Source organism: Grampus griseus, assembly GCF_964374135.1.
Source record: "Grampus griseus genome assembly, chromosome: 2".
In the NCBI taxonomy this organism is placed as follows: Eukaryota; Metazoa; Chordata; class Mammalia; order Artiodactyla; family Delphinidae; genus Grampus; species Grampus griseus.
Window position 1 is genome coordinate 97,908,775 of NC_139018.1, and position 12,703 is coordinate 97,921,477.

The following is a 12,703-nucleotide window of genomic DNA, read 5'->3' on the forward strand; positions in this document are numbered from 1 at the left end:
CTTAGGTCTTTAATCCATTTTGAGTTTATTTTGGTGTGTGCGGTTAGAGAATATTCTAATTTCATTTTTTTAAATGTAGCTGTCCAGTTTTCCCAGCACCATTTATTGAAGAGACTGTCTTTTCTCCATTGTATAGTTTTGCCTCCTTTGTTGTAGATTAATTGACCATAGTGCATGGTTTAATTTCTGGGCTTTCTATCCTCTTCCATTGAACTGTATTTCTGTTTTTTTGTGCTAGTACCATACTGTTTCGATGACTGTAGTATAGTCTGAAGTCAAGGTGCCTGATTCCTCCAGCTCCATTTTTCTTTTTCAAGATTGCTTTTGCTATTCAGGGCCTTTTGTGTCTCTGTACAAATGTTAACGATTTTTCTAGTTCTGTGAAAAGTGCCATTGGTAATTTGATAGAGATTGCATTGAATCTGTAGATTGCCTTGGATAGTATAGTCATTTGACAATATTGATTCTTTCAATCCACGGTCATGGTATATCTTTCCATTTGTTTGTGTCATCTTTGATTTTTTTCTTCAGCATCTTATAGTTTTCAGAGTACAAATCTTTTCCCTCCTTAGGTAGGTTTATTCGTAGGTATTTTGTTCTTTTTAATGTGATGGTGAATGGGGTTGTTTCTTTAATTTCTCTTTCGGATCTTTCATTGTTAGTGTATAGCAATGCAACAGATTTCTGTGTATTAATTTTATATCCTGCAACTTTACCAGATTCATTGATTAGCTCTAGTAGTTTCCTGGTGGCATCTTTACGATTATATATGTATAGTATCATGTCATCTGCAAACAGTGACAGTTATATTTCTTTTCCAATTTGGATTCCTTTTATTTCTTTTTCTTCTCTGATTGGCATGGCTAGTACTTCCAAATTCAAAACTATGTTGAATAAAGGTGGCAAGAGTGTATATCACTGTCTTGTTCCTGATCTTAGAGGAAATGCTTTCAGCCTTTCACCATTGAGTATGATGTTAGCTGTAGGTTTGTCATATATGGGCTTTATTATGTTGAGGTATGTTCCCTCTATATCTAGTTTCTGGAGAGTTTTCATCATGAATGAGTGCTGAATTTTGTCAAAAGTTTTCTCTGCATCTATTGAGATGATCATATGATTTTTATTCTTTGTTAATGTGTTGTATCACACTGATTCATTTATGGATATTAAAAAAATCCTTGCATCCCTGGGATAAATCCAACTTATTCGTAGTGTATGATCCTTTTAATGTATTGTTGCATTTGGTTTACTAGTATTTTGTTGAGGATTTTTGCATCGATGTTCATCAGTAATATTGGCCTGTAATTTTCTTTTTTGTGGTACCTTTGTCTGGTTTTGGTATCAGGGGGATGGTTGCCTCATAGAATGAGTTTGGGAATATTCCTTCCTGTGCAATTCTTTGGAATAGTTTGAGAAGGATAGGCATTAACTCTTCTCTAAATGTCTGAGAGAATTTGCCTGTGAAACCATCTGGTCCTGGACTTTTGTTTGTTGTGAGTTTTTCATCACAGTTTCAATTTCAGTACTTGTGATTGGCATATTCATATTTTCTATGTCTCCCTGGCTCAGTCTTGGGAGACTGTATCTTTCCAGGAATTTGTCCACTTCTTCTAGGTTGTTCCTTTCATTGGCATATAGTTGCTTGTAGTATTCTCTTATTATCCTTTGTGTCCATTGGAACTTCTCCTTTTTCATTTCTAATTTTTTGGATTTGAGCCCTCTATCTCTGAGTTTTTCTTGTTGAGCCTGACTAAAGGTTTATCAATTTTGTTTATCTTTCCAGAGAACCAGGTTTTAGTTCTATTGATCTTTTCTATTGTTCTTCACTATTTCAATTTTTTCTGCTCTGATCTTTGTGATTTATTTTGTTCTACTAGCTTTGTATTTTGTTTGTTGTTGTTTTTCTAGTTGCTTTAGGTGTAAGTTTAGGTTATTTGAGATTTTTCTTGTTTCTTGAGGTGAGCTTGAATTGCTATGGACTTCCCTCTTAGAACTGCTTTTGCTGAGCCCCATAAGTTTTGGATCGTCATGTTTTCATTTTTCTCTAGGTATTTTTTAATTTCTTTTTTGATTTCTTCAATGATCAATTGGTTGTTTGGTAGCATATTGTTTAGCCTCCATGTGTTTGTGTTTTTTTCCAGTTTTTTTTTGTAGTTGATTTCTAATCTCATTGCATTGTGGTCAGAATAGATGCTTGATATGATTTCAATTTTATTAAATTTACTTAGGCTTGATTTTGTTGCCCAGCATGTGGTAAGGTCTGGAGAATGTTCCATGTGCAGTAGGGAGAATGTGTATTCTGCTGCTTTTGGATGGAATGCTTTATAAATATCAATTAAGTCTATCTGGTCTAATGTGTCATTTAAGGCCTGTGTTTCCTTTTTGACTTTCTCCCTGTATGATCTGTCTATTGATGAAAGTGGGGTGTTAAAGTCCCCCACTATTAATGTGTTACTGTCGATTTCTCCTTTTATGGCTGTTAGTTTTTTCCTTATATATTGTGGTGCTCCCATGTTGGGTACATATATGTTTACAATTATTATATCTTCTTCTTGGATTGTTGCCTTGATCATTATGAAGTGTCCTTCTTTGTCTTTTGTAACAGTCTTTATTTTAAAGTCTGTTTTGTATGATATGAGTATTGCTAGTCCAGCTTCCTTTTGATTTCCATTTACATAGAATACCTTATTCCATCCCTTCACTTTCAGTTGGTATATGTCCCTAGATCTGAAGTGGGTCTCTTGTAGACGGCACATATATGGGTCTTATTTTTGTATACATTCAGCCAGTCTTTGTCTTCTGGTTGGAACATTTAATCCATATATGTTTAAGGTAATTATCGATATGTACTTATTGCCATTTTGTTATAGTTTTGTTTTTGTTTTTGTAGGTCTTTTTCCTTCCCTTTCTCTTCCCTTCTGTTGTGTTTTGATGACTAACATTAGTGTTGTGTTTGGATTCCTTTTTATTTTTTGTGTATCTATTGTAGTTTTTGTGGTTACCATGAGGTTTTGATATAGCATTCTGTATACAAACAAGATTTTTTTAAGTTGCTGGTCCCTTAATTTCAAATGCATTTCCAATGTCCTGCAATTTCAAATGCATTTCCAATGTCCTGCATACTCTCCTCTTCTCACAGTTGCTGGTTTTGACTTCATATTTGTGTGTGGATGACTTCCTACCTTTACTCTTGTTTGCCTTTACTGGTGAGCTTTTCCATTCATTATTTTCTTGTTTCTAGTTGTGGCTTTTTCTTTTGCACCTAGAGAAGTTCCTTTAGCATTTGTTGCAAAGCTGTTCTGATGGTGCTGAATTCTCTTAGCTTTTTCTTGTCTATAAAGCTTTTGATCTCTCCATCACATCTGAAAGAGAGCATTACTTGGTAGAGTATTCTTGGTTGTAGGTTCTTCCCTTTCATCACTTTACATATATTTTGCCATTCCCTTCTGGCCTGTAGAGTTTCTGCTGAAAATCAGCTGATAACCTTTTGGGAATTCCCTGTATGTTATTTTTGCTTTTCCCTCGTTGCTTTTAATATTTTCTTTGTTTTTAATTTTTGTCAACTTGATTACTATGTCTCTCGGCATGTTCCTCCTTGGGGTTTTCCTGCCTGGGACTTTCTGCATTTCCTGGAACTTGGATGACTGCTTCGTTTCCCATGATAGGGGAGTTTTCATCTATTAACTCTTCATATATTTTCTCAGATCCTTTCTCTCTGACTTCTCCTTCTAGGACCTCCATACTGAGAATATTGGTGTGTTTAATGTTGTCCCAGAGGTCTCTTAGACTGTCCTCATTTCTTTTCATTCTTTTTTCTTTATTCTGTTCTGCAGCAGTGATCTCCACCATTCTGTCTTTCAGTTCACTTATTCATTCTTGTGATTCATGTATTCTGATACTGATTCCTTCTGGTGTATTTTTATTCCAGTTATTGTAGTGTTCATCTCTGTTTGTTCTGTAGATCTTCTTGCTCTTTTTTAAACATTTCTTCTATCTTCTCTGTCTGTTCCTCCATTCTTTTTCCAAGATTTTAGATCATCTTTACTATCATTACCCTGAATTCTTTTTCAGGTAGATTACCTATCTCCCGTTCACTTAGTAGTTCTTCTGGGGTTTTATCTTGTTCCTTCATCTGGGACACATTCCTCTGCTGTCTCATTTTGTCTAACTTTCTGTGTTTGCTGTTTCTGTTCCTCAGGAGGCAGGGTTTTAGTTCTTCTTGCTTCTGCTGTCTGTCCCCTGATGGATAATGCTGGTCTAAGGGGCTTATGCCAGCTTTCTGGTGGGAGGGACTGGTTCTTGCCCACTGGTTACTAGAGCTTGGTCTTGTCCCTCTGGTGGGCAGGGCTATGTGAAGGGGTGTGTTCATTGGGAAGCTGTGGGCTCAGGAAGACTTTAGGTAGCCTGTCTGCAGATGGGTGGGGCTGTGTTCCCACCCTGTTGGTGGTTTGGCCTGAGGTGTTTCAGCACTGGAGCGTACAGGCCATTGGGTGGTGCCAGGTCTTGTGGGAAAATGGTGACCTATGGGAGGGCTCTTGCCAATGAGTATTCTCCAGAACTACAGCCTCCATTATCTTTTCCCCTGCAGTGAGCCACAGCCTCCCCCTGCCTCTGCAGGAGACCTTCCAATACCTGCAAGTAGGTCTGGCCCAGGCTTTTATGAGGTCATTGCTTTTTCCCCTGTGTCTGGGTGTGCGCAAGACCTTGTGTGCAACATCCAAGAGTGGAGTTTCTGTTTCTCCCATTCCTGTGGAATTCCTGTGATCAGAACCCCACTGACCTTCAAAGCCAGATGCTCTGGGGACTCCTCCTGATGCAAGACTCTCATGATGGGGTGCCTGATGTGGGGATCAGAACTTTCACTCCTCTGGGATAACTTCTGTCATATAATTGTTTTCCATTTTGTGGGTCACCCACCTGGCAGATATGTGATTTGATTTTATCATGATTGTGCTTCTTCTAGTGTCTCATTTGGCTTCTTCTTTGTCTTATTGGTAGTTTCCAGTGTTTTTTGGTCAATGGTTGTTCAGCAGTCAGTTGTGATTTTGGTGTTTTGGTGAGGGGGGTGAGCTCAAGTCCTTCTACTCTGCCATCTTGTCTCTGCCCCCATAAGCATCACTTATTAACTAATGTTTCTCATTTTCTTTGATAATAATATGTCCTTTCTTATTCACTAAGTTCTTAAGTATAAGGGTATATTACTTTAGAGTATACATAAGGATGTATACGTATGTTTCATTGATCTTCTATTATTTTGCCACAACCATAATATTTTAGCTATTATAGACTTTTAATATTTGTGTAATCTGCCCTCATTAATCTCCTTTAAAACAATCTTATGTGTTTTTACTTGTTTGTTGACCTAGTTATACTTAAAATTAGAATAATTTCAAGTTACAACAACTTGCCATTAGGATTTTAACTGTTAAATCTATAAATCTGTTAGAAAGTAATTCATCCTCCCTATACAGAAAGATGAAATAATAATTTTCTTTATATGGATTTTTAAATACTTCAATAAAGTTGTATAGCTTATGTAAGGTTGTACATTCACTGCTTAGCAAACATTTATTAGTCATCTGGTGTTTCAGGAATATAATGGAAGTTGACAAAAAGCTTAAATAAAGTATCATTGAGACACTTTTTTAGAATAATTTCAGATAAGGAAATTGGGAAATTTTGAGGGTTAGCCAAGAGGAATACACAGTGTGCAGCGCTCATGTATAAATACCATGAATCCCTGAAAAGTGACAAGATTCCAGGAGAGGGGGTTGTGCTTCAACTGAGTTTTGGAGGCTGACAGGCAGTTAGCTGGATGAAGAAAGCAGTAACTTCTTTTAGGGGGAGGAAACTGAAAATGCAAAGGTACATATTTAAAAGACATGTCATGGAAACTAAAGGGCAAGAATTTAATTGTGGCCAAAGTGTAGGATGTGAATGAGGACTGGTGAGCCATGAATTTCTAGTATATATAGATCTAATTTTCTCAAATGGGCATTGGGTGACATTGGTGGGTTTTAAAAAGGGAAGTGACATCATATTTGTATTTCAGAAAGGTTTCAAATGGGGACAAGAAAGGAGTCAAAGTGAACAACAAAGGTTCATTGATAATTAATAAAAATATGTATTCAGTGAAAGAATGAATGAACATTGAATGAATCAATGAATGAAAAGTTAATGTATTACCACATTTAGCAGCTGAAAAATAACAACTTTGGTAAGATTACCTTTATATAGTCAAGTGGTTGCTATAGAAGCCAGTTAGAATGGAAGACTGTGTCACAGTACTGGATATTTGAAATGAGATCTAATGTTCTTGTATTCCAAACTAGTTATTGCTAGTTAGTAGGAAATAACTTAATGTTGTTATTTGATGTGTTGGTTATATATTCACTTTGCCACCTATTTTATTATCCTAATAGTTTTCCAGGTGGTTTGGTTTGGCTTGTTTTCAGGGTATAATACTGTAATTCCTGAAAAATAATAACTCTGTATTTTACCTTTCAACATTGGTGTTGTTTATTTCTGTTTTAATATATTGGTCAGAATTTCTGGAATTAAGTTAAAATACAGTAGTGAACATTTTCGTTTTGGTTTTAATAATAGGGATGCCCTAATATTTTGCACTTAAGTTGATTCTGAAAGATGTTTTTAGCATATTAAACTTAAGACTCATTCCAATCCTATTTTAAATAGGTTAAAAATTATTTGGAAGATTTTGAAATTTTATCTAATAACTTCTGTGTTCCTGTTGAAATGCAGATATGTATTTTATGACCAGTTAATATGTCATGTTAAATTCATCAGTGATTTTAAATCATGCTTATGAAAAAATCTTCATGGCTGTGATATATTATTCTTCTGATACTGTGCTGAATTTTATTTTCTGTATTTTGTGAAGTATTTAAAAATGCTTATGGCCATAAATAAGATTTGCTTTATTACTCTATATTGTGCCTTACCCTGTTTTATATTCAAAGATAGAACCCTGGGATATTGTAAAATCTTAAATATTGCACAAAAATATTTAGTTATGTTAACTGGTTCATACTTAATGAGTCAGGAAAATAAATACATTTCAGATTTTTATCAATAAAGGTCATCATTGAGTTACATGACCTCAGGGAAATCTTTCTGTCTCTGGGGCTCATCTATAAAAATAAGGGGATTGGACTACATGAACTGTAAGGTCTTGCCAGCTCTAGCTTTCTGCAAACTTGTATTCATAGAGAAATCCCTCCAGAAATCCCTCCAGCTTTATGCTAAAAAGCAATAACACTATGTAAGGTAGAAATGGACCATGCTATGATGACCCTTACAGATTTAGACTTGAGTTTCAAAAAGGAAAAAACAACAACAAACAAACAGTAGTACATTGTTCATCTACTTGGGCCCATGAGCAGTTGAAAGTGATAAATGTTGACCTTGTGATTTATCTTAAGTTGCACTGGAGCACTGTGGATCAACCGCCCCTCACTGTTTTGTTCAGTTCACCTGAGACATTGGATCTAAAGGGCAGCAGGTGGGGGATCAGAAGCCCGGGATTTGTGTCCCACTCTGTCATTTACTAGTTTTGGGATCCTAAGTCATTTAATCCTTTCAGGCAAGTTTTCTTATTTGCAAGATGAAATATACTTAATTAATCTTTCAGTTCTGAAGTTCTATAAGAAGCCATAAATAATCCCTCAATAAAACATCTTTAGTTTATATAGTCACCTGGGGTTTACTTTCATATATATTGTTCTTAATTGATCCTCTCCACAAAGTTTGGAGGCAAAAAGCAAAGTATTAGTGACTTTATTTCAGAGTTAGGTCTAGCCTCCAGACTCCAGAGAATTTGGTAGTTTGCCCAGTGTGCTTAGTAAGTGGCAGAGCCCCAACTGGAGCCTAGGCATTCTGATACTTAAACTGTTCTTTTCTTTTTACGACACATTGTCTTTCGTTAAGTCCTGTAATCACTCTTTTATACTTTTCAAGCATTCTGGCACATTTTCCGGCTCTTTAAATTGTGAGGACCAACTATCCTTCTTCCCTTGGGGTTCATTTATGATTTTAAACTATATAACACTAACACTTTGTTCATGTATATGTTTAAATGATTTCTTGAAAAGTACTCCATCTAACATTTATTCCTTCTTTTCCTGATTCTCTTTCAGATAGCAGTTCTGTGGATGAAAAGGTTTTAAATCATACTTTTTCTTCCCTCCTGAGGGATCTTGTCTTTTGTACATGTTTGTTTGTGACATATTAGACCTGTTTTGGTTCTTCTGTTTTAGTTGTGAACTGTGCATGTTATCCCAGCTTTCCATTCTTTGGTTGTCCTTTAAGTGTGCCCCAATCTGTTGCATTTATGAAGAGGTTACCCCTTGCCAGCTTCGCTTACTTTAGCTTACACTTGCCAACCTAGGGGTCTGCTACGGTCAAACTCAGCATCTGTTTTTAAGTCTGGCGAATCATGATCTCTCTGACTGATTCATGATCTTCACTGCACATACCAAGTTTTAAGGGCAAATAGTATTTGGAATATGATATTTTCCTCGACTCTGCCAGTGCTTTTGTCTGAATGCTGACAGCTAATTTCAAAACCTCCACTCACAAAAACACAGTAGCTTTGACTTGAAGCTGACCCTGCTTAGCATCTGTCATACTAGGTGTTACGTGTCTAGTGCAGTTGACGCGTGTTCCAAATTCATGTATACACAGCTATAGGATGCTAAAAGCCTCTTTCTTTTGTTTTGTTTTTGTTTTTCTCCATTTTCGTTTAAGGCTCGAATAGTAAGTGGCAGTGATTTGGATGCTTCCCAGTTCTCTGCACTTCAGGCGTTTGGTGGGTAAGTACATTCATAACCTTTCTAATTCGTTCCATTCATCAATGGTTCTCAACATATGTATTTTGAATGCAGAATGTTGCATGATGGCATAATTAGCTTGCCTTGCTGTTGCTTTCTTTTCACAGTAAAATAGCTTTTATAGTGTTTTAAAAAAAGTAATGTATAGATTTGTGTATATTTATGTTTAATTATATGAATAAACATTAACATGATCATTCCATACACAAAACATAACCGTATAATTTTACATTACTGAGTTCATGTTAATAAAATTAATAGTGTTTTGATCTACTTGCTTGCACTTTACGATATGTGCATGAACATTTTTTTTATGTCAATAAGTGAGTAAATGTAATCTTCACCATTATTTTTTATAGTTCCATTTAATGAGTGTATAAAGTATTTAAAATGTAATCACAAAATAATGTATTAATTATATTTTCTATGTAAGATACTCAAACAGCAAGGGATTTCCTTTAATGCCCCTAATGATACATTGGTATCAGTTTGGCATGTGTGTTGTTAGGCCTTTTTCTGTGTGCTTGCAAACATATATGTTCTATAAGTTCATATAGAATAATAGTTTTGTTTGTCTCTGTGCGTTGAACATAAATTAGGCCATTCTATATATAAAGAAGCACTAGTTTAGTGCTGACATAATAGCAGATATCATTACAATTGTTTCATATATAATGACTCATTTGTTCCTTACAATAGCTCTGTGAGGTAAGTACTATTTTGACCTCCATTTTACCTGAGGAAACTGATGTATAACGTAGTTGAAAACAAAGAAATAAAGAAAAGCAACCAAAACCAAACCTTTCTCTTCATACACCTAGTAAGTAGCAAAGTCAGTATTAAAGTTAGTCTAGTTCCAGAGTCTCTGATCTTAATTACTATGCTATATTTCATCTGCAACTTGTGGGTTTCTTTTTCCTTACCTTTTCTTTTTTACTATTTGACAACATACCTTGTAAAACTTTGCACTTCATTATTCATAAGCGATGTAAATATTTCGAAACATTTATGTAATGTTTGTTCATCTATTAATGAATTTTCCAGAATATTTCTGTGTCATTATTGTAAATGATACTAGAACAAACATATAATCAATTTTCGAAGTGTAATGTGTGGACCAAAGCTAATGCACAGGATAGATAGTTAAATTGTTTTATAGGTGTTGAAATTTGAACATTTTTGTGTACAATAGAAATAGAAGCAAAATTTAGATATATGGTTTAGGGTTTTTTGGAGGGGAAAAGAAATAGTCTCACGGTTATGTTTTATAATATTCTCATCCTCTTCAAATGAATTTTGTTAAATAACATCCACATGCTATTTTCTTTAAATTAAACATATGAAAAATTTTAAGTTTCAAATTTAAAGCTCCTGGATAATAACATCATTTTTACTGAGATTTTTCAAATAAGTAACTAGATATTATTTATGTATACAAACATTTCAATGTCCTTTAAATATGTGAAGATTTATATTCACATCTGTAATGTCACAATAATTTAAATATGTTATAAAAACGAACTGTGACAAAAGTTCACTATGGATTATTTATAGAAAATTCAGGTTATAAATGGATTACTCTCTCCCCACTACCCCACATATACTGTCTTTAAGTTTATAAAAAAATGATACTGTGACAAAACTAATAAAATGTTTATTTTAGAAAATAAGTTGAATCCCAATTTAAATTTAAAAAACATTTGTATGTCATAGTCTTAGAGGCTTATCTGAGTTTATGAGCTTACAGTTCTTTAAATTCCTACCTTCCTGTGGCATCCATCACTTGAAAACAACTTGCTTTCTTAACTCATATCTGAATATGGACTTTTATCATTGCCAGAGCAACAGAGTTAATCTCCATCCATGTTGTTGTTAAGTGTATGCTGTGTAAATGTCTAGCTACAATAGGTCATCTTTTCATTTCAATTCTTTAGATCCTTTCCACATTATTTTTCCAGAAATTTCCTATTTCAAGGGCTTAGCAAGGGATTTTGGAATTATGATGGTATGGGAAAGAGGTGATAATTTTTAGTCTACAAGAGAATTTGCTGTTATCTGAAGGCAGGTTCCTCGTGAAGAACCTGAAGAGTACATTAAAATGCAAGCTTTCAGTCACAACTTATTCCAGAAATATTTGTTTATTTTACTTTCCCTATCAGTATTTAAATATATATATTTTAGTAGAGTAAAATATTGCTGTAATCCTCAATATTAAAATTTCTGTTGTCCTGGGAAACTGACACTGGAACAGACTCTGAAAATAGGGAGTCATTGCTGCTTCAGGGCAAGGCTACTATATCCTTCACCTCTCTGCCGTCAGCATCCCTAATGAGTTCAGAGCCAAACCACGTCCATCCTTCCCTCTCACTTCTGAAGTGTCAATAAAAGCACAATCTATACACACTGAAACCCGATAATGGAATTAACAGTGCTGCTGATTTCTGCTCATTCTCTGTACATCTCCTGTAAGTGTTGCTGGAAAATACATGCCAAACTTTATTTTTCCTATCTGTTACAATAAAAATTCAGACAGATTCTTGGAAAAGAACTGAGAGGAAGAGAGGAAAGATGCACAGAAAAAGAGAAGGCTGGAAAGATGCTTGTTTCAGTGAAATCATTACATTTAACATTTAACATCTTAGTGCTTTTGTAAGAGTTTGGTAACTTGTCATATATGTAAGCTAAGAGTCATACCGAGGTGACAGACGTACAAGAGCTTTTGGGGGAGAAACATCTCAAGTAAAGTGGAGAGACAGACAACAGGAGTAGGCAAGAAGTGCCTTGGACCATGATATAGGTCTGATGCCTGGAAAAGAGGGAGGAGAAAGGAGGAGGACTAGGTATGAAAAGACTTAAACTGACTGCAATGAAACTGCCATGAGACTGCAATAAAGTGTCAGTCAGACCAACGGGGAGTGCTAGAGGTGAGGCTGTCTGTTACAGGAGTCCCACTTTGAGCATACAGGGGCAGCTTATTCCCCTCACCAAGTTCACTCACTGAACACTGACAGCAGCTTGGGGAGAGTTTGGCCTCAAGTGAACGCTGCAGTTGATTCTGGAGGTGTGGTTACTGAAGGCTGTCATCCAACTGTTCTAGATTTTCTCTGAGGAATATCTGAGTGATACATGCCCGTGGCTACTGAGCATCAGACATTTTGATGTCTTTAAATGTCACTTCGATGACACAGAGATTGACAAATAGAAAAAGAAAAGCTTCTGTTTTGACCTCCCTTTCAAATAGGTAAAATAGCAAAAGAAAAAAAAATACATGAAATAAGTGGTGAGATTTCCAAGGTTGTTCAGTTATTGCCATGAACGGATAACTTTGTGAATGTGAATAAGGCAATCATTAGCCAAAGTTCTGAACAATTCCTTTGTTTTTAAGTTTACCTTGATTCAAATCATGGTTTTTGTTGTAGTTGTTACACCTGACGTGAGTTAGGTGGTACAATATATGGATATAGCAGGTTTAATATACTCTTGATATTTGTCATTGGTGCTGGTATTGCTTCTGTAGTCTCTATAAACTTTAGGATGTCATCTTCTGTCTTCACGCCACCTTCCCTGGTGCTAGTTTTGATCTCCGTGTTTTGTCAGGGCATGAAATCAGTCACTTAACATGGAAGCTAGACTGTTAAGGGGCTCCTAACCCATCTTTTCTCATAGCAGCAGTCTTTTCTCTGGTAGCTGAAAACTCTTTGTTTTTTTCCTGTCTAGCCCATAAATGAAATTTTTCCCTGTCCCCTCAGGTAATTTTCTTACTTCTAAATGACAGGGCCAGAAATTCTCCTAAGCCTAGATCATGGCTCTTTCCAGAGCTATAAACCTTTCCCTGGGTCAATGGTTCATCATGC

General features: G+C 35.5%; 1 protein-coding gene across 1 annotated transcript in view; it reads left to right on the plus strand.

The window, feature by feature from the left end:
- UNC13C (unc-13 homolog C) overlaps positions 1-12,703 on the plus strand; it is a gene marked incomplete at both ends in the record, with an annotated part of 576,078 nt that overhangs the window by 111,365 nt on the left and 452,010 nt on the right. The window contains 2 exons of the mRNA XM_082648355.1: positions 8,157-8,179; positions 8,767-8,831. Coding sequence (XP_082504481.1) covers positions 8,157-8,179; positions 8,767-8,831 — 88 coding nt within the window. The remainder of the gene's footprint in view (positions 1-8,156; positions 8,180-8,766; positions 8,832-12,703) is intronic.